Below are 23,068 nucleotides of genomic sequence, written 5' to 3' on the forward strand. Positions count from 1 at the left end.
AGGAGAAATGGTTTACAATGGTTAAACCTAAATGATATAATCAATGAGGAAAAAGTCAATTAAAAAGATTGCTGTGATCACAAATGGATTAACTGAAAACCCAATAAAAGCAGATTTAATCATGTTCAAACAAACTTATACACTTGAAGGGACAAGTATAGGAAGAGATAATGGAATTAACAGAACAACTGTATCAAATAGATTTAAGCATGACAGGCTAAATGGCCTCCGCCTGTCAGGAAAGTTAACAAATTGCAGGAAATAATTTTTTCATGGCCATTGACTTTGTAAAATTGGTGCTGATTCCCAATTTATTACCAAGGGATGAAACTATCTAGCAATATCATGTTAAATGAGCATGGTAAATGTAACAATATTGTAATTGTTTGAGGTATGACACATTAAACATTGTCAAGTATGGGAACTTGCAGAGAATATACAAAGATATGGACCAATATTTTATGCTTTATGAATAAGCATCTGAAGTTTCATTTACATAAAATCTCAAGGATATCACATCACCAGTGTAAATCATATAATATAAAGCAATAATGCACTTTGTAATTTGACAAAAAAAAATCCAGTCAACGATTGCCTTCTGAAATACTGGTGTGTTTTTATTCGTTGGCACAGGTTTATTACAATCTTCAATCTCTTGCCTCACATATGCATCACACTCAAGTCAGGTAAAACAACAAGACATTTGCAGTGACACACTCTCCAGGTGAAGTATAAAGGTTGCATTAAAATGTGAAGGACAGGATAACATGCTGTGTACTTCTTTTTACCAATATGGGCTATTGTAAAAGCCAGCACTTATCCTTTCCATCTACGGCTTTACACAGGAAAGCACCAAAATTGACACCTATGTACAGTGCATTAATTGCAGGTAAAAGCTGAAAACATTAAGTGGTCATAATCAACTGATTTCATTGGTTTCTTCACCTTTTTATTTTACATATTAACAAGATTTTCATATTTGCTCTTCAGAAGTACAATTCACTACTCAATTTTACTTTGTAACTTAATTTCTCACATTTTCAGGTCGTACTTAAGCACAGTAAAACAGTTGACGACAGCTGTCACTTTTAAATAACACTAGAGAATAGAGGGCAATGTTTCTGAGAAAACTCATTTTTTTGCTACTCCAGTTTGTTTAACTCCTCACCTTTGAATGAGGATTAGGTGTTTTTTTTGTCACCCTGTGTAAAACATTTTCTAACCTTCAAACCTTTGTTCAACATCTTAAGGAAATCAATTGGGACAGTATGCAAAGTGAAAGCATATTTACACTGCTCTTTAACTGGGTCAAATGAAAAGATGCACCTAACTTTTCACAAATAAGTTTTTTGTTAAAGACAGCAGCCTTTCCAAAATTAACAAATGTTTTTTTTTCTCCAGCAATGCACCTTGCTAGTGCCACCACACCATGCAAGTTTGAGGATATTTAATGATAATCTTTGGGAGATTCTAGGTTTCTATATTCATGACTTAAAACATAAAATTTAAAATAAATCACTTAGATGTGTCGACATGTTTCAAAGTGACCAATATTAGCACTCATTTCAAAAGAAACAGTGCTATATTTCTCAGTTTAAAAAAAAACCAAGACCGCTTATCTTTATAAAAAGGGAAATATACTGTACAGGGTATTTTTGTTCTACATTTGTCAAGTCTAGAGTTGGAATTTAAAAACAAAGTTAATCAGCTTAAGTGCTTAAGCAGTATACAATGTTCTTTTTAAATTGCAAGAATAACAAAAACAATCAAAATTTTAAACACCAAATTCTCAAGTCTTTTAAGACATTGATTTACCTGCAAAAAAAAGAGCATCCTTTTACTCCAGTGTAGAACGATAGGGAGAACAGCACGGAACAGGAGAAAAAAGTTGAGATACAAATGTATTCTGCAAAATTGAATATAACCCAAAGCTCCACAGATGACAAGACCCAATATGCATGGCTTGAATTAGTCTTACACGAGTAAAAATGTTTTAAAGGCCTTATTCAACAGTTTGTGTACAAGTTAACAAAAGTGTTATAATGAAATGTGTCTTGAATGTTATTCCACAAAATAATACAAGTCTGTGATCAACCATTTCTTTGCTTCCATTTGTTTTTCGTAAACAGCAGCGGTGTATGTGATAAGCCAGCAAAAATTTACAAAAGCTGTATATAAAAAGTTGCAGAGAACTAAAACTGGCATCCAAATATCCCTAAATTGAAATCCAAGCCACCTTACAATGAGGAATTCCAAAGGGAAATACCAGGGAGACAATTGGATGCAACACCAGTACCTTAATTTCACAATTCTATCAAAAATATACAATATCTAACAAAAAACCTTACTAGTTATGGCTTTCATCTTCAGCACTATATTATACATCACAATATAAAGTATCGTTATCAACATTGCGCAGGTCTCCATGCAAAATTTATTTATACATATACAATGTATAGTAGCAATCAAACTAGATCAAACATTCTTTCACTGAACACTTTTCAAGTCCATGCCTTTGGGACTTGATGTCCTTGAGTCAATTACTGTGGAGCTCCTCTCAGTCATCTAATACTGGATACTGAACTTTGATTGGCAACAGCATATGTTGAGGCCTTCTCTTCAGATAATGTTGCAACAACAGGAGTTCCATTATTTGCCAAATAGCCTTGTTTGAAGGTTTCAAAGTATGAGGCCTGTACAGGTTTATGACACTGAAGAACTTTAATGGCATCATCTATTTTAAACCATTCCCTTTTCCGCCCTAAATAAAAGGAAACAGATTAAGCATAATTAAGAATTTATATTGCAAGGATAGTAGAGGAATAAGACAAGTTTTTTTAAAGCTGCAATTTATGAAAGGATTCCATACAGTGTTCAACTTGGATATAAAAGTTTAACAGCTTTATAGTTCAGCTGCTCCACATGGACACATTTGTGGTCATGGACATATAATAATTCTTGCTAAATAAGTAAAAGAGCCAAATACTTAAAGGCTTGCCAAAGCAGAAAAAAGAAACTTCATCTAACAGTACTGCACTTCAGAATTTGGGGACACCGGGCTCTGCTTGTAGACTATAATAGAAAAAAAAATATTCAGATCGAATGACATTACTGTCTGGCAGAGGAGGACACAGTCAAGGAAGAACAGACACTCATAAACTGACATCAGCATAGTAACTAAAACTTTCCCACAAGAACCCTAACAGAAATGTGGCTGAGAGACGGGTAGTACTGGCTTAGGATATAGATGCTACAGGTGTGACAGAGGTATAGAGAAATAAGGAGGGCGTGTTGCCTTTTTGATAAGGGAGGATGCAAGAGCAGTGCTTACAGACACCATCCTTGGAGGGTCATTCTGTGAGGTCATACAGGTAGAACTTAGAAACAAAAAAGGAGGAGCATCTGGTGGATAGATAGATAGATAGACGGACATACTTTATTGATCCCGAGGGAAATTGGATTTTGTTACAGTTGCACCAACCAAGAATAGAGTATAAATATAGCAATACAAAACCATAAATAATTAAATAATAAAATGTAAATTACACCAGATGGAAATAAGTCCAGGACCAGCCTATTGGCTCAGAGTGTCTGACCCTCCAAGGGAGGAGTTGTAAAGTTCGAACGATCTACATAATAGTCCCATCTCAATAGTCAGCAGGTACCTGAGGAACAGGTGTGTAGAAAAATATGCTCATAACTGTAAGAATACTCAGCAGTGATTGGGTCATCCAGAGTGTTAAGGAACTGGACTGGGTGAAATTTGTGAAATATACTCAGGAAGGATCCTGAGTCTATCTATGGAGGGAATGACTCAGGAAGATGCAATACTGGCCCTCCTCTTGTGAAGCAGCCATTTTGCGAGGAGCTGGCAACAACATTAGGATCAGGTTTTTCTAGTACTTCCAAGCTAGTGGAACTTTTCCCCTCAAAGCTTTTAGGAGACGCAAAGTTCAAAGTAAATTTATTATCAAGGTATATGTTACCATATACTATGTTCATATTCATTTTGTTGCAGGCCTCCACAAGAAAAAAATAGAATTTCCAGAAAACTATACGTAAAGGCTGACAAACAATTTCTGTACAAAACAAACTGTATAAATAAAACGTAATACTGAGAACATGAGTGGTAAAGAGTCCTTGAAATCCGGAGTAAGTAGGTTGGAGAATCAGTTCAGAATAGTGGTGAGTGAAGTTAACCGCGATGGTTCAGGAACCTGATGGTTGTAGGGTAGGACTTCAAAGGCAGGAGTCTCAGGATTGCTATCCGTGCTACATGCTGTTCAGAGCAGGATTAGCAGAATATGTAAAGACAAGTGGTTCTACAGATGCTGGAAATCCACAACAACACATTAAATGCTGAAGGAACTCAGCAAAATTATACATGTCTATGGAAGGGAACAGTCAATGTTTAAGGACAAGACCCTTCATCAGGACTGGAAAGCAAGTGGGAAGAAGCCAGAATAAATTAGGGAGAGGTGAAGGAGTACAAACTGGCAGGTGTTCTGTGAAGCCAGGTGAAGTGGTAGGGTGGTGGGCTGGATTGAGAAGCAGGGAAGTGATAGGTGGAAAAGGTTAAAAATTGAAGGACAATGACTCATGGGAGAAAGGGAAGGAGGGAGATAATAGGCAGCTAAAGTAAGGGGTAAGAGGGGAGGCAGAACAGGGAATGCAAAAGGAGAAGCAAGATGGGGAAGAAACTACCAGAAGCTGTAGAAATCGATGTCCATGCCATCGGGTGGAGGCTATCCAGACAGAATATGAAGGTGTTGCTTCTCTCACTAGAGAGTGGCTTCATCATGGTAGCAGAGATGGCCATAGACCAACATGTTGGAATGAGAATAGAGAGTGCAATTAAAATGGTTGCGGATAGAACGAAAATGCTCGACAAAGCAGTTCCCAAATCTATATCTGGTCTCACTGATGCAGAGGAGACCACACTAGGAGCTCCAAATGCAGTAGATGACCATAACAGACTCTGAGGTCAAGTGTTGCTTCATGTGGAAGGATTCTTTGGGAACCTCAATGACGGTGAGGGTAGAGGTGACTGGGCACGTGTAGAACTTGTGCCGCTTGCAGGAATAAGTTCCAGGAGGGAGATCAGTGGGGAGAGACAGATGGACAGGGAATCACGTAGAGAGTTAACCCTTTGGACAGCAGAGTGGAGGGGCAGGTAAAGATATGCTTAATGGTAGGATCCCGTTGATAATGGCAGACGTTGTATCAAGCACATCATCCTCTACAAAGGCCATGGGTGGTAAGTAGAGACAAAGGGAACTCTATCCCTGTTATGTTAACAGGAAGCTGTAGTAGGGACAGATGCTTGGTGCAGGTGAGTGCAGCATCAATGGTAGAGGAAGGGAAACACCGTTCTTTAAAGGAGGAGAACAACTGGCCTCATTCTGAGATCTGATATGGTCGAGACAGAAGAAATGATAAAACGGAATACCATTTTTACAAGTGAGAGTGTGAGAAGAGGTATAGTCAAAATAGCTGAGAGAGCCAGTAGGTAAATTAAAGATATCAGAAGACAAATGGTCTCCAGAGATGGATCAAGTAAATTTGATGGTAGGGTGGAAGTTGGAGGCAAGTTGATGAAATTGACAAGCTCAACATGGGTGCAGAAAGCATTAGCAATACAGTTGTTAATGTAGTGCAGAGAGAGTTGGGGTATGTTAGCAAAGTAGGCTTGGAACATAGACTGTTCAAAGTAGCTGCTGAAAAGGTAGGTTTAGCTGGAGCCCATGGCAACACCTTGGGTTTGGAGAAAATGTGAGGAGCTGTAAGGGAAATTGTTGAGTGCAAGGACCTATTCCGCCAGATGGAGGGTGGTGGTGGAGAGGAACTGGTTAGGTCTGTTGTTTAGAAAGAACCAGAAAACTTTAAGGCTTTCATGATGGGGAATAGAAGTATATAGGGTCTGGACATCCATAGTGAAAATGAGGCAATCATTTAGTATCATGTAAGAGGGATATGCGGCTTGAGCACTGGTGCAGGAGGGAGGGTTTCGCATTCCTGCCTGATGGATTGGAACCAGTTCTGGGCGCGATGGAACCAGTATAAACCTGATGGTCGACACCAGGGCAGGATTGGGATCAATGTCTATTGCTTGTTCTGTTGGGGAGGTTTAAATTAATATAGCAGGGGAATGGGTATCTGTGCGGAAAGACAGAAAAGCAATGCAGAATCACAGCAAAAGTTAGAAAAGAGAAAAGTAAAAGTCGGGTATCGAAAAGTCAATTGTAAAAGACAAACTACTAGATTCTAAAAGCACAATGACTGTAAGGCACCTTGTTTTAAGACCTGTAGTATTCGAAACAAGGACAGTGAATTTGTGGCACAAATCCATACAATGGTTACATTACAGAAACATGGTTGCAGGGTGCAGATAATTGTGCATTAAATATTGGGAAGTGGAGTATCAGATAATATGGAAGGACAGGCAGGAATGCAAGATAGGTGGGGTAGAGCTCTTAATTAAGGATGAGATCAAGATGATCGATCTAAGAAACAGACTGGTGAATCCACCTGGATTGAGGAGAAAAACATCACTGGTGGGAATTGTCCATAGGCTGCCTATCAACAATTTTAGTGGCATTAATCCAAGAAGTATCTGATGCATGTAAAACTGGAACTCAGTTGTCATGAAGGATTTCAACATGCACATAAACTGGGCGAATCAAGTTGGTCAAGACAGGCTTGAGGAGTACTTCATAAAAAGCAAGTTGAAGCTTTTTTGCACAGCATATTAAAGAACCTTCTAGAGAACATGCTACCTTGTATCTATCCTGTGCAATGAAATAGGTAAACTTAATCTTATCGTTGGGGCTCCTCTTGGAAAGAATGATCACAGCATGACTGAATTTCTCATGGAGGATACTAGAGTTGATCTAAAACCAGTATAATACACCTAAACAAGAGGGACAGTAAAAGAATCAGGGAGGAGTTGACTGGGAAAACAGGTGGTACAGCAGGACAGTTGAGGAACAGTGGAAAGTTTAGATCTTTCACAGAGGTAATCAAAATGGTAAATGAAGGTAGGACAGTGGTTGTTTTCTATTTGGGCTTCACAAGGCCTTCAAGATCCCACATAGTTTGGAAGATTATGGTGGGATATTATGTCGCAATTGTACAAGTTATTGGCGAGACTATATTGCTGTACGGTGTACAATTTTGGTCAGGGAACGTGTTTAAACGAGGAAGAATGCAGTAAAGATTTACAAGAATGTTGCTAGCACTAAAGGGCCTCAGTTACAGGGAGTGTTGGCCAGGCTAGATTGTTATTCTCTAGAATGTAGATAAGGGGGAGACCTGGTAGAATCTTAAGCTTGCAACATGATCTGGACCAGCTAGAAAAATGGGCTGAAAAATGGCAGTTGGAATTTAATGCAGCCAAGTGAGAGATGTTGCACTTTACGAGGACAAACCAGGGTAGGACTTACACAGTGAACAGTAGGACACTGAAGAGTGCAGCAGAACAAAGAGATCTGGGAATACAGGTCCATACACAATTCCTTGAAAGTAGCGTTATAGGTAGATAGGGTTGTAAACTTTTGGTACATTGGCCTTAGTATAGATTACAGGAATTGGGACGTCATGTTGAAGTTGCAGAAGACATTGGTGAAGACAAATTTGGAGTATTGTATGCAATTCTAGTCACATACTTACAAGAAAGATATCAATGAGAGAGTACAGAGATTTACAAGGTTGATGCCAGGACTTGAGGACCTGAGTTATAGGGAAAGGTTGAACAGGTTAAGATTTTATTCCCTGGAGCGTAGGAGAATGAGGCGAGATTTGATAGAGGTATCCAAGATTATGAGGGGTATAGATAGGGTTAATGCAATCAGACCTTTTCCTCTGAGGTTGCGTGACACCAGAACCAGAGGTAATATGTTAAAGGTGAAAGTGAAATATTTAAGGGGAACCTGAAGGGCATTTTCTTCACTCAAGGAGGGTGCTGAGAGTGTGGAGCAATCTGCTAGAGGAAGTAGTGGATGTGGGTTCAATTTCAACATTTAAGAGAAGTTTGGATAAATACATGGACAGGAGGGGTATGGTAGGCTATGTTCCAAGTGCAGGTTAATGGGACAAGGCAAAACAACTCAGCACAGACTAGATGGGTTGAATGGTCTATTTCTGTGCCATAGCGCTCTATGATTCAGTGTTAAAGTTATGAGAAGCATAGGCAAGGTGGACAGTAACACCTTGCGGTCCACCAGGTAGGGGTCTTAAACTGGAGTGTGTAGATTTAGGGTCAGAATGGAAAGATTTCAAATGGACCTGAGGAGCAATTTTTCATGCAGAGGGTGGTGACTATATGGCATGAGCTGCAGAGGAAGTGGTTCTGTCAGGAACAAAAGCATCATTTAATCAGCACTTGGATATGTACATGGTGGTGAGGGGCCTGGAGGGATAATGGGGCGAATGCAGGAAATTGGGACTAGCTACGTGGACAAAGTGATTGGCATGGACTCTGGCCAAAGAGCTTGTATCCATGTTGCATTTCTCTGTGACTCTAATATTTCCTCCTGATGCTGAAAATATTCAACCAACCTGAGGCTAACTGGGTCAAACTGCATGCAAAAAAAAAGGACAAAACTACTCATTTACAACCCTTTTTTTCCCCTAGCCTCTCACCTTAATTGAATGCTGTGGAAATAATTTTAAAACCACAGGCAAGTTAAGTGTCACAGAGCTCTCAGGTCATAATGCAAGATCAATTCTTATGTATACAGTATACAAGTATATAGATTCTATATATTTATATATCATATAATTTATATAAAATATAAATGAACCATAACATTATCAAAGCCTATAAAATCTCTACTTAAAATAAAGACGGTATAGAGTTGATAGTTTTGTCTTACCAATATTTACTGAATCTTCCCAATCTTCTAATACTTCTGTTATTACTAGAACATACACATATGTTCTATGTTTTCTGTCTTGATTCTGAAAAATAAAACACTTATTTCACAAATATCAGACATTGGTTTTCCGTGCTATAGAACCATGACTCTATAAAGCACAGTTATAGAAATACGACCTGTGCTTGCTGTGTTAAACCTAGGAGAAACTTCAGACAAGCAATTGCTAGGCTGTCAAGTTTGGAGATTGTGTATTTCATAACACTGGAAAGAAATAGTAAATCAGAGCAATAAGCTTAAATTATTAAATACTGGAACAAAAACACAACACTGCAATAACTCAGTGACTCAAGCAGCATCTGCAGAAGCAGAACATTTTGGATCAAGAATCTGCATCAAGACAAAAGGAAGAGTAAAGAAGTGAGAGAAGGCTGGGGCAGAGGCTAGTAGATGATATTTGGAATCAGGTCAGTGGAGGGGGGTGGGGTTGTGAGGCTATGATTGGCAAATGGACCAGGTGGGGAATAGTGAACGAAGGGAAAAGAAAATTAAGAGAGTTAAGTATAGGGGGGTGGAGAACATGGACATTATCTGACACTGAAAGATTTAGTGTTCATACCCTTGGGTTGTAAGCTGCCCAATTGGTACACGAAATGTTCTTCCAATTTGTAACTAGTTTCATCACAGCAAAAGAGAAGACTGTGGACAGAGTGGTGTGTTTAGAAATGGGAAAGTAAGTTAAAATGGCATGTAAATAGAAGATCAAGATGCCTGTACTAAACAGAGCACAGGTACTCTGCTTAGTCTACACTTGAGTTTTCCCCCATTGTAGAGGAGGATCAAATTTTCAGCACTGAATGCAACCGAACTAGTTGGAAGAACCGCAGATAAATCTCTGTCCCTACCTGGTTCCATCTGCCCATCATTCTCCACACCTCCCATCTCCCAGACACAATCTGGTTCCACCTATCATCTTGTAACTTCTGTCCAACCCCTGCCTTGCATTGTGATATGATGGCATTCTTTCTTCTCCTCAGTCCTGATGCAGAGTCTCGACCCGAAACTGTGGACTTACCTCTCGTCATCACAGATGCTGTATGGTCCTGCTGAGTTCTTCAAGCATTGTTTTTCTTTTGCTCCAAATTGCAGCATTTCCAGCTTCTTTTGTCTATGTATTACATACTGTTGTGCATGGACACATTCGGCATGGAAACATGCTATTTGTTCCAGCCATCTACATTAATTCCCATCTCTTTCACATCCTCTTTGGAAAACCTATAATCTACTACAATGTTTCCTATTATATAGACTACATATGATGGATTAAGAGCAGATGTGCCAGTTGCTCCCCAAGGACAGTACCCCAATTTGTCAATACGTGTATTGCAACAAGTATAGGTCAGATCTTTGAAGGACAGGCTCGCAAAACAGTAAACAATATAAGCAATTCTCACATTTATATAGCTACAAGATTTTTTGACAATTCCAGGGGCTACAACTTGAGAAGCAACATGAAGACATTAGAGGAAAAGTTACTTAAACAGTATCTGCACTGAATAATTAGTGCTATTAGTGGACAGTGGGAACTGGGCTTCTTTCATCTTCAATTAGGGATGTGCAAGTACAGATTTGATCGATGTTTAAAATCCTGAAGGGTTTACATAAACTGGTGGATACTTATTTAACAAATTCTTAAAACAAAATTGGATAAATACTTGCAGGAGAAAAAAAAAACACCAAGTTATGGGCAAAGGGTAGATTGATGGATCAAACTAAACTCTTCTTCAGAAGAGACTAAAACTTTGGGGCAAGTTTTGTTGACTGATTTTTCTAATGTTTTCTATTGATAGTTCAATACTGGGAGGACCTGTAAAATCTAACTTGTTTCTGAAGATAAAACTCTTACTTAGCCTTTGGAACTTTTTTTTGCCCATTAGGCCCAGTCCTTTTCCCCATCAGTTCAAGAATTTGTGCACTTAGGCAAGTACTGGATACTTTATTACATTGCCCATTATCCACATTATTCAATTTGTTCTTAATGTTCTAGCAAAGAGATGATCTGGTTCTTAGTCAATCTGACCCAAACTGCTTCATGATGGTTGTTGATTTTTCAAAGACGACCAATCAATTTTCCAGTTAATTACTGTCATTATGATCACAATTACAAATAGCATAGAAAACAACACATTTTTCTGCAAATATCTGCTAGTTGATGTGCCAACATTAATATGGCTCTTTAAAATTAAAACCTACCTCAAATATTCCTACTAATCTTCCTAATGTCCCTTTGACTCCAGCCTGAAAAATAAATAAGTTTAGCGTTTTAAAAACCATGTCCACTTCTTCAAAAGGAGTTTGAACACTGATCTACAATACCTTTGGAAAACATAAAAAAGGGCCTCTGTCACATTTTGTTTTTATCCCTAGACATTATGAACTTGCCACCATTATTCATAAAAGACAATGATATTAATAGCAACTTTAGGATAAGTGAGAACCAAGATGTTTCACATGATCAAGGTGTCAATAAAAAAAAAGCATCTCCCGTGCTTTAGTCTTATTTAAATATTCAAGAGAATACCGTACAAATAAAAAAAAGTCTTGTGTTTGTAACTGCCATACTTGCCATACAGCTCTGGAATACCTGAATATAATTTAAAGGGGAAAAAAACTAAAAATATGAAATATAAAAAGGACACAAAGCTGAGCATTACATTAAATTCTTACATGAAGCCTCTTTGCATCCAGATGTGGATTATTTATTGAAACCTACCATATATCAAAGATTTCAGCAATAGAGCAGAGCTAAAGATAAGCAGAAAGGAACAGCAGGGAGAAAAGCAGACTTTAGAAATGACCACTTTTCTAACATCTGATTTTTTTTTACAACAGAATGCCTTCTAATAAGTAATGTATTTCAGATGGCCATTTCTATAAATTCAATAATACCACTCTCTGAAAACTAGTTGTGCAGAATAGTTATTTTTTAAAAACCATTATTTCAGTATAATTCCATGAAATTACAAACTACACTGACATGATGCATTCATTTTAAATTCTGTGATCTAGCCTAGTTAAAAATGTGGCTCTTGAAACTTAGTTCACAACAGGTTCAAGTCAAGTTGCTAAAAATATTTCAATATGCTTTACATTTTTGATTCATACAGTGTATGCCGGATGGGTGATCACCAATTTTATACTGTTTCGAAAACTCTTCATTACCCTTGACTACTTCTTCCATATAAAGGAAATCATCAAAATTGATTATCGGAAATGTATTGTTACGAGTAATGTTGAAGGCACAAGTTCAAAAAGAAACAGCAAAAAAGGTAAAAGTTTCATTTCCACCTTTTAAACTCTTCAAGCCAGAAGACCCAGTTTTGCCACATCTACTTCACAGATACTTTTGCTCTGTGCCATACATTACTTGGGCAAAAACAGGTATCGCTCTTTAAGTGGAAGTGAAGGCTTCCAAGTGTGAATACAAAGTAATGTTCATCTTTTCAGCTCTCAGCATTCAGACTATATATTAAGTGAAAATGCCATTTACGAATAGAGGCACATCAAATGTTGAAGAATCAGGTTCCTCTATTAGCTGGCCTATATTTACAGAAATAGCTTCCATTCAATTAAAGGTAGCATTAGTGTACTGAACTGTCACTCAGTTCATTGACTCATTCAGACAACAGCTGTGACATCTGTTACAATACACTCTAATGACAGATACATCACTTGTAGAAGCCAAGTACTAATTTAAGTCAATTCCTAACAGCAGGACAGTAAGTATATAAAAAAAATTAAATTGAATTCTTCCTAACATACATATGAAACTATGCAACCTAACCTCACCATTTTGAAAAGATAGGAAAAGTGATAAAGGTCTGGAGGGGGATGAGGACCATCACTGGGTTCCGGCAAACTAGCAACAGAGGAGCTGAAGGCAGTGTGGACAGGGCCAATGAACTTAACCTGTTCTTTAACAGATTTGACAGTGTGGCCCCTGCCCATCCCCCACATGAGCTATCTGTTGTTGGCCCCCAACCAACACATATTCCACTCTCCCCTCCTATCCCTCCTCACAGTCCCCCACTCTGCTCTCATGACTATACCCCTTCCCCACACAAAACCACCACGGTGGGCTTCACAGCTCTACAGGTGAGAAGACAGCTGAAATGTCTCAACCCAAGCAAGGCTGCAGGACCGGATGGTGTCAGCACCAGGGTGCTCAAAGCCTGTGCCCCTCAGCGATGTGGAGTACTTCGCCATGTATTCAACCTGAGCCTGAGGCTCCGGAGAGTTCCTGTACTGTGGAAGACGTCCTGCCTCGTCCCTGTGCCGAAGACGCCGCGCCCCAGTGGCCTCAATAACTACAGACTGGTGGCATTGACCTCCTACATCCTGAAGATCCCGGAGAGACTTGTTCTGGAGCTGCTCCGGCCTATGGTCAATCCACACTTAGATCCCCTCCAGTTCGCCTACCAGCCCCAACTAGGAGTTGAGGATGCCATCATCTTCCTGCTGAACCGTGTCTACGCCCACCTGGACAAGCCAGCGAGCACTGTGAGGGTCATGTTTTTTGACTTCTCCAGTGCGTTCAACACCATCCGCCCTGCTCTGCTGGGGGAGAAGCTGACAGCAATGCAGGTGGATGCTTCCCTGGTATCATGGATTCTTGATTATCTGACTGGCAGACCACAGTGCATGTGCTTGCAACACTGTGTGTCTGACAGAGTGATCAGCAGCACATGGGGCTCCACAGGGGACTGTCTCATCTCCCTTTCGCTTCACCATTTACACCTCGGACTTCAACTACTGCACGGAGTCTTGTCATCTTCAGAAATTTTCTGATGACTCCTCCATAGTTGGATGCATCAGCAAGGGAGATGAGGCTGAGCACCGGGCTACGGTAGGAAACTTTGTCACATGGTATGAGCAGAATTATCTGCAGCTTAATGTGAAAAAGACTAAGGAGCTGGTGGTGGACCTGAGGAGAGCTAAGGTACTGGTGACCCCTGTTTCCATCCAGGGGGTCAGTGTGGACATGGTGGAGGATTACAAATACCTGGGGATACGAATTGACAATAAACTGGACTGGTCAAAGAACACTGAGGCTGTCTACAAGAAGGGTCAGAGCCGTCTCTATTTCCTGAGGAGACTGAGGTCCTTTAACATCTGCCGGACGATGCTGAGGATGTTCTACGAGTCTGTGGTGGCCAGTGCTATCATGTTTGCTGTTGTGTGCTGGGGCAGCAGGCTGAGGGTGGCAGACACCAACAGAATCAACAAACTCATTCGTAAGGCCAGTGATGTTGTGGGGATGGAACTGGACTCTCTCATGGTGGTGTCTGAAAAGAGGATGCTGTCTAAGTTACATGCCATCTTGGTCAATGTCTCCCATCCACTACATAATGTACTGGGTGGGCACAGGAGTACATTCAGCCAGAGACTCATTCCTCCGAGATGCAGCACAGAGCGTCATAGGAAGTCATTCCTGCCTGTGGCCATCAAACTTTACAACTCCTCCCTTGGAGGGTCAGACATCCTGAGCCAATAGGCTGGTCCTGGACTTATTTCATAATTTACTGGCATAATTTACATATTACTATTTAACTATTTATGGTTCTATTACTATTTATTATTTATGGAGCAACTGTAATGAAAACCGATTTCCTCCAGTATTAATGAAGTATGACTATGACTAAAGGGTTGTATATAATCTTTGGAGGTGCAACTTGTTTTTGGATCATTCATATCATGTTCCTATAACAAACAAAACATTGAGCAGCAGGATTAATTCAATTTTTCTAGCAGTAAACTGGTTCACAATCAAATACAAAGCACCTGATGGTAATGATTTGAGGCAGTTTATAACAGCACTTTCACTGGAGGCAACAAGGCCACAGCCATCATTTTGGTAAACTTTCCAATCATAAAAGCTCCAACACAGGAAATAATTTGGGTTATAAGGTCAGGCAGCACGTATGAAAAGTAACAGAGTCGATATTTCAGGCCAAGACCCTTCATCAGAGTGTGTTACTCTGGTTTCTAACATCTGCAGAATCTCGTGTTTATGGCTTGCTATACAGAGTTTTCCCTTGTGAGATGAGACCAAGTAGACAAGACGCATATACATCTAGAGAGTTCAGAACTTGGCAGTGAAGTAGATCAGTAATGATATTGTTGAATGCAGAACAAGCTTGAATAGCTAGATAGCCTACTCTGCTGTTTTTTTATATTCCAATGCAACATCTACAAATAGCTACAGTTTTATCTACTTTTATTGTCTAGGAAATTGTTTTAAGGACTGAGCTGTTGCTGTACCGTCAGGTTTTCCCAAGTGAAAAAGTGCCTTCTAGAAGATTCAAGTATGAGCTATCCACTCATGCAAAAGTTAGACCTTGCCGTTGAGCTTTTACTACAAATAGAAAGTTATAAACACACACACACAGTGGCATGCAAAAGTTTGGGCACCCCTGATCAAAATTTCTCTTACTGCGAATAGTTGAGTAGAAGATGAACTGATCTCCAAAAGTCTAAAGCTAAAGTTGAAACATTCTTTTCAACGTTTTAAGCAAGATTAGTGTATTATTTTTGTTTTGTACAATTTTAGAGTGATAAAAAGGAAAGGAACACCATGCAAATGTTTGGGCAAGAGATTTGAACTCTCAGATAACTTCTACCAAGGTCTCAGAACTTAATTAGCATGTTAGGGCTATGGCTTGTTGACAGCCGTTGTTAGGAAAGGCCAGGTGATGCAAATTTCAAAGCTTTACAAATACCCTGACTCCTCAAACCTTGTCCCAACAATAGGCAGCCATAGGCTCCTCTAAGCAACTGCCTAGCACTCTGAAAATCAAATTAAACGATGCCCACAAAGCAGGAGAAGGCTATAAGAATATAGCAAAGCGTTTTCAGGTAGCTGTTTCCTCAGTTCGTAATGTAATTAAGAATTAGCAGTTAACAGGAACAGTGGAGGTCAAGGTGAGGTCTGGAAGACCAAGAAAACTGTTTGTAGGATTGCTAGAAAGGCAAATCAAAACCCCCGTTTGACTGCCAAAGACCTTCAGGAAGATTTAGCAGATTCTGGAGAGGTGGTGCACCGTTCTACAGTACAGCGACACCTGCACAAATATGACCTTCATGGAAGAGTCATCAGAACAAAACCTTTCCTGCAGTCCTCACCACAAAAATCAGCGTCAGAAGTTTGCAAAGGAACATCTAAACAAGCCTGATGCATTTTGGAAACAAGTCCCGTGGACTGATGAAGTTAAAATAGAACTTTTTGGCTGCAATGAGCAAAGGTATGTTTGGAGAAAAAAGGGTGGAGAATCTCATGAAAAGAACACCTCTCCAACTGTTAAGCACGGGGGTGGATCGATCATGCTTTGGGCTTGTGTTGCACGGGGAATGTTTCACTAGTAGAGGGAAGAATGAATTCAATTAAATACCAGCAAATTCTGGAAGCAAACATCACACCATCTGTAAAAAAAAGCTGAAGATGAAAAGAGGATGGTTTCTACAACAGGGTAGCGATCCTAAACACACCTCAGAATCCACAATGGACTACCTCAAGAGGCATAAGCTGGAGGTTTGGCCATGGCCCTCACAGCCCCCTGACCCAAACATCATCGAGAATCTGTGGATAGACCTCAAAAGAGCAGTGCATGCAAGATAGCTCAAGAATCTCACAGAACTAGAAGCCTTTTGCAAGGAAGAATGGGCGAAAATCCCCCAAACACAAATTGAAAGACTCTTATCTGGCTACAGAAAGCGTTTACAAGCTGTGATACTTGCCAAAGGGGGTGTTACTAAGTACTGACCATGCAGGGTGCCCAAACTTTTGCTTCAGGCCCTTTTCCCTTTTTGTTATTTTGAAACTGTAAAAGATGGAAATAAAGAAGTAATCTTGCTTAAAATATTAAAGAAATGAGTCTTCTTTAACTTCATGCCTTTTGGAAATCAGGTAATCTTTTGTGGCCTTCATTTTTCTCCAAAGTAGTTTTTTCTCACCACAATTCAAGATTGTTCAATGCCACTTCCAGTACCCAAATGTAAAGGAGAATGGAGTAATTGTTACTTCGGATCTGATGCAGCGCAAAAAAACCCAGAAGATAATGAATTCATACTAATGTAAGAATCATAATAACATCTCAATAATACACAATACTAATATATAACAAACAAGAGAAAATTTGCAGCTGGATTTTCTTTCCCCAGTCCTGCAAAAGGATCTCGGCCCAAAACGTCAACTGTACTCGTTCCCACTGATGTTGCCTGGCCTGCTGAGTTCCTCCAGCATTTTGTGTACGTTTATACACAAGTTAGTTTATAAACATAGATTGATCGCACATCCATAAAGTGACACTAGGCTACATATAAAGGTAACTGACAGGAAATAATTCCGTACTGGTGGAGGTGTTGATCAGCTTCACTGCTTGGCGTAAGTAACTATTTTTGAGTCTGGTGATCCTGGTGTGGATGCTATGTAGACTCCTGCCGGATGGGAGTCAGACAAACAATCCATGAGCAAGGTGGGTGGGATCTTTCATGATGTTACGGGCACTTTTCTGTATATATGTCTTTGACCACGGCTGGGCTGGTGCTGTTTGGCGATGTTATCTTTCAATTATCAAAATAAAAAAAAAATACCAAAACATCTGTTTAAATATAGTGGTGCAGTCTGCTCAATGTCCCTGCGAGCATATTTACACGTACTGATGTGGGTGGAGGACCCAGGAGAGAAGATAATTTAAAAAAACATTTAGAAACATTTCAGAAGATATTAAACTTTATCAATAAGGTAACACATGCAAAAGTTCCATATTAATCACTGCACAATCCATAGGTGTGCTATGTTCATGTCTGAGGTAAACAAAAATTCTTTTGTAATACCCAATTACAGACTCTGGGAGGCATACAAAACCAGAATATTAAATTGCAACATACAGCTGTTATTTTACATCATTCCAAAACCCTGGTGAAAGACTTGAACTAATTTTGTCAGTCCTCAAGGCTCGCAGGCACAGACTAAGATGTGTCACTAGGTGACATTAAGTTTGAAAGTAGTAGAAAGACAAGACAGTGGAAGTGCTTCAGTTTCAAGACCCCGAAAATTTGGAGCAGCTGGTACGAATAAGGTAGTGTAGTTTATAAGACACAGGAGAAGCTGCCAGAGTTCTATACCACTGATCCAGAGACATTAGTCCAAATCACAAATGCAGAATTAAAATACAAATACAAATGATTTTTAAAAATTGAAACTAAAAACAAGCTAGTCTCAGTAAAAGTAACCTCTGAGATTATTGGCTTGCTGTAAAAACATTTAGTTTCTAAGCATTTCTCAATATGAAAATTTCCATTTAATCCAGACCTATAAATCATTCCAAATCTATCAATTCAATTGCCTCTCAATTTCCTCCTCCATTCTTCCACTTATTTATCACATGTACATTGAAACATACAGTAAAATGCATAATTTGTGCTAACAACTGAACAATATGATGGGGGCAGCCCAGAAGTGTCATCACAGATTTCAGTGCCAACACAGCATGTCCACAACGCTCAGCAGAAGATGGAACACAATAAGCAAAACAAGCCAGTTCCTCCCTTCCACTCACACACATACATACCCATGCAACCCAAGGGCAGGCTGCCTTCGGCCTGCAGCAGACTGGTAGATTCGCAGACATTGGGCTTCAACTCCCACAGCAGACTCACAGAAGCTTGCAGTCTCAGGATGCTGCAGATTGACCTTCGGGGCTTCGATCTTCGGTATCGACCCCAGGCCTTGCTGATGCTGACAATTACGACCCTAGTTGAGAATGCTAAGCTCAATTCAATGCCTATCTAATGAAGTCCAATATCCCAAATGCTTTCTTAATCACATGATCTAACTCAGTGGTCCCCAACCACCGGGCCGCAAAGCATGTGCTACCGGGCCACGAGGAAACAATATGATTTGGCGATATGAAATGATATGAGTCAGCTGCACCTTTCCTCGTTCCCTGTCACGCTCACTGTTGGAACCTGAACACATGCGAGGTCATTACCCATGCGTCATCCACGTCAGGGTGGGAAGAAGATCAACTCCTTGAGTTTGCAAATGATGGTGGGCTGAAAAGTATGTTTGACATAACATCTCTGCCGGTATTCTGGATCAAAGTCAAGGCTGAATATCCTGAGATAGCCACGAAAGCACTGAAAACGTTGCTTCCATTTCCATCACATCTCTGTGAAGCGGGCTTTTCTGCAATGAGTGCAACGAAAACTAAATTGCGGAATAGACTGGACATAAGGAACCCCCTTCGAGTATCGCTGTCTCCCATCACCCCTCGATGGGACCGTCTTATTGCAGGAAAACAAGCCCAGGTCTCCCACTGATTCAGCAATATTGGTGTGCTGCAAAGATTTTATATGTTCATACGGGGAAAATATGCGCTGTGTTTAATATTAAATTCGTTAGATAAGCCCTTTTAAAAACGAAATTGAGTGTATTAACCACTTACAAGTGACTTAGTTGACTTACCACCTATATTCTGGTCGTGATTAACATCACACCTCCCCCACCCCCACCGGTTGGCCGGTCCACAAGAATATTGTCAATATTATACCAGTCTGCGGTGCAAAAAAGGTTGGGTACCCCTGATCTAACTGCACTACCTTTAAGGATCTCTTCACTCATACACCAAGGTTCCTCAATCTTCCCTAGGGCCGTACCATTCATGGCTTCTCCAAGCAAGTATTTTAAAACACATCAGCTCACATTTATCAGGATTAAACTTCATCTGTCATATCTCAGCTCATTTTAGCAACGCATCAATATCACCCCGTAGCCTAAGACTACCCTCCACACTGCCAATAACTCCAACCCCTGTCAACTGTGAACTTGCTTATCACGCGGCTTGAATCCACATCCAAATTTGACTCAGAAAGCTATTAATTTAAATTGTAAGACCAACAGCACAAAGGAAAACCATTGAGATCACATTTGTGCCAGCTCAAAGGGACATTTAGTTCCACTTCTATTTTTTGATTGATTTACAAATTTCAGTTACATCTCCGTTCCCTTTTGAAAGGAACAATTAAACATGATCACAATGCCCTTTTAGACAGTGTATTCCAGTTCACAGTTTTGTACAAAAAGAAAATCACCTTCCACTAGCATTTTTCGCTTATCAGATTAAAATTGTCAACGCATTGAATGTATCTAGTTTATGTTATTGGAAGATTCTTCTGAATTAAAGCAAGTCACAGATGCACATCTCCAGCTGGTTCAAAGGCATAATTTGTAGCTTTTTTCCCCTGAAGCTTCATTATCTGCGAGCAGGAATCCCCATATGGTTCAGGGAAAAGAAATTCTTAAGCAGTTCTGGCTACTAATTACCAGAAAAGATTCATGCCCCAAGGAGAGTTTGCAATCAAGCCAGAACACTCACTTCCTCCCCCAAGGAGTAGTCAGAAACATCATTTACTAAACCTGAATTAGCCAATATTTCTAGCTCCATCAGCAGGAGTTGCCTTTAGGAACTAGCACCTTAAGGCCTATGTGTTATAGAAATGCAAGTGAAAGAGCAATGAGATTAATTACAGTAAACAGCAGATGATCCATGTTTGATGATTCAAAAAAAATGGTTTGCCCTTTGGCTCACTAAATAACATTTGCTGTGCACTTTTCCCACTCCCAAGGGCCCCCTTCCAACTCACACGGGCCAATTTCCATGCACCTTTCAAAATTTAACTGGTAAACTGGAAATTTATTAAAATCTGTAATGTCACATAAAGCCAATTAAAAGTATGAGAAATATTAATAGACATTTAATAATCTAGAAACTGGCTAGTACAGCAACAGCGAAATTATTGGAATTTTATTGCATATAGTTATTTGGCAGCTGACACTTTAAGACACATCTTGGTTCTTTGCTACGTGAGCTTTGAGATTTTAGTTAAATTAAAGCAGAATTACTCCTTGACAGTCAGGCATGAAGAGCAAGTTGTTTATAATTTTAATAAGGGAATTTAAATCCCCAAGGCTATTTTTGGGATGGTAATAATGGTTATAAGTGTATTTTGGAATAGATGAATTATACTGTGTAAAGAGTGAGAGCTGCAGCCTTTTGAATCGTCAGAATTAGTGGCAGGAATTTTCTGTTGTCTGAAAGGTTCCATTTTGAATTCAGATTAAACTAATGCCCCAAGGTATCCACGATGCAACAATGATAAGACTGCAGAAAGTGGAAAGAAATCTCCTATAGTGTACTTCAGAATTTTTAAAGACAGAATGAGTATGCCATTGTAGCAAGCAAAGGGATTCTTCCTCATCTGTACAAATTCTCTTGAAACAATGGCAACAACATTTCAATTTTGAATTCAACATAACATGACTCATCCTGAAAGTGAATTTTTCTTACTTTTTAAAATTATCCCAAACCACCATTGTCACACTTGGCCAAAATGATCTCCCAACCACATTTAGTTCACTGCTAATATAATAACCCATCTTCAACCTGTAGCTCGTTTACTGAAACTGTTATAAATGATTTTTTTTGTCTCTTCCAATGTTCTTTTCCTCTGACCATCCATACTCTGCAAGTCTGAACTTAGCCTATACTCAATTGTCCTAACCTAAATCACACCAAAATTATTTTTGCCCACCACCCAGACTTTCATATTTCTTATCTATACACTCTTCCAATTTTTTTCTAATTGCATCATTACTTTAAGTGTTCCACCAGGCCCCAAGCTCTTGAAACCCCTCAAACCTTTATACCCATATTCTCTATATCAAAACCCTAACATTTCATAAAACTCTGTCAAGCTCTTTTGGCTCAGCTTTACTCAGATTTCACCATGTTAAAACACAAATATTTAGTTGCTTGAGCAAAAAACACCCATTTTCCCCCTTTCAACTCAAAAGCTATTCATTTTTATTTCTTTTTAAATAAACGATTTACACATGTAGGAAAGAATAGTTGAGAAAAACTACTCTATAATAGAGTAAGAAAAACTGAGCCACATTGTACTGTAATATTAAGAGGACCGAAGTTGTGGAACCACATTTGTCAGCATGGAAACAGCAGTTTAGCTGCAGGGAAAAGGCAATTGACACAGCTCCCCCTTATTCAAGTCAGATAGAATTAGGAAAAATAGGATAATGCCTCTCAATCAGAATATTTACAAAAGTCCCATTTATATGTGTCAACCCGTCTAATACTATAATGTTGCAAAATAGACCAAATTAAATTGCAGACTCCAGAGTTGGAACTGAGAAAGAAACCAGAGTTCCGCACAGACAATAACATGAAACTTATTTGGCAAGTTGCCTATTGTTGACACTTTTGATCCAGGAATCAGAATTCAAGGGACTGTGCTCACAACAAAGACAAAAATGTGGAATCTGCAAAACAAGTAAATAAACATTCATTTTTATAAAAATGAATGAAGCACTTGAGAAGCTGTAACAGGCAAATAAACTTGATGTTTAATGATTATAGCTAATTGTTATCCCTCCTTGGCTGAACTAAGCAGTGCCCTATTTTAAATATGGTAAAGTACAACAAAAGTATAATTAGTCGTTGCTAAACATCTGTTTTAAAATAGGGAGTTTTTATTGGCAAAATATAAATGAGACACACAAGCTATTTTTACCAATGAAAACTTTCAATTTCTTTGTTCTGCATTTTTATGTCTTTTGTTAAGTAAATGCACAATTATTTTTCCGTCAAGTTTTCAATAATATATAGCCCTGGGGTGATTAGGTGGAACCTAAGAAGTGATTCTCCCATGTGTGGAAGAGCCACAGTAACTTAAAAGAGCAGAAGAGAGAAAATTTGCCTCCATTAACCCAACTAGTAAACAACTTTCAGCATTACATCATTTGTGCTAAATACTCAATATTGAGGCATTTTGATAAATGCAAGAATTTGAAAATATTTTATAAATTACATTAGTTAAACATGCTATACAGCATCACTTTTGTCACTGTAAAAATAAATTCTCAATTGTTCAACTCATTGAAACGAAAGTAACAGAGTCCACAAATAGAAGCCAGATGATATTGAGAAGGGGAATCATATGATACTATTTTAAAGTCTCTGAAAAAAAATGAGCCCTTCTAGTAGTACTTTCTGCCTCAAGGAATCCAAACTAGCATTACTAAAAGGCAGTTGTCCCAATTTTTTTGACCCTTGAAATGCAAG

General features: G+C 39.2%; 1 protein-coding gene across 2 annotated transcripts in view; it reads right to left on the reverse strand.

Moving 5' to 3' along the window:
• Positions 1 to 572: 572 nt before the first annotated feature.
• The window catches only part of LOC134355535 (diphosphoinositol polyphosphate phosphohydrolase 1), an 81,774-nt gene continuing 59,278 nt past the window's right edge, over positions 573 to 23,068 (reverse strand). For both annotated transcript variants that reach the window (XM_063065547.1, XM_063065548.1), the window contains exons 3-5: positions 11,127 to 11,171; positions 8,874 to 8,958; positions 573 to 2,761 (exon numbers count right to left, since the gene is read on the reverse strand). In XM_063065547.1, the coding sequence (XP_062921617.1) occupies positions 2,562 to 2,761; positions 8,874 to 8,958; positions 11,127 to 11,171 (330 nt within the window). In that variant the 3' untranslated portion in view covers positions 573 to 2,561. The remainder of the gene's footprint in view (positions 2,762 to 8,873; positions 8,959 to 11,126; positions 11,172 to 23,068) is intronic.

Source organism: Mobula hypostoma, chromosome 13 (genome assembly GCF_963921235.1).
Source record: "Mobula hypostoma chromosome 13, sMobHyp1.1, whole genome shotgun sequence".
In the NCBI taxonomy this organism is placed as follows: domain Eukaryota; kingdom Metazoa; phylum Chordata; class Chondrichthyes; order Myliobatiformes; family Myliobatidae; genus Mobula; species Mobula hypostoma.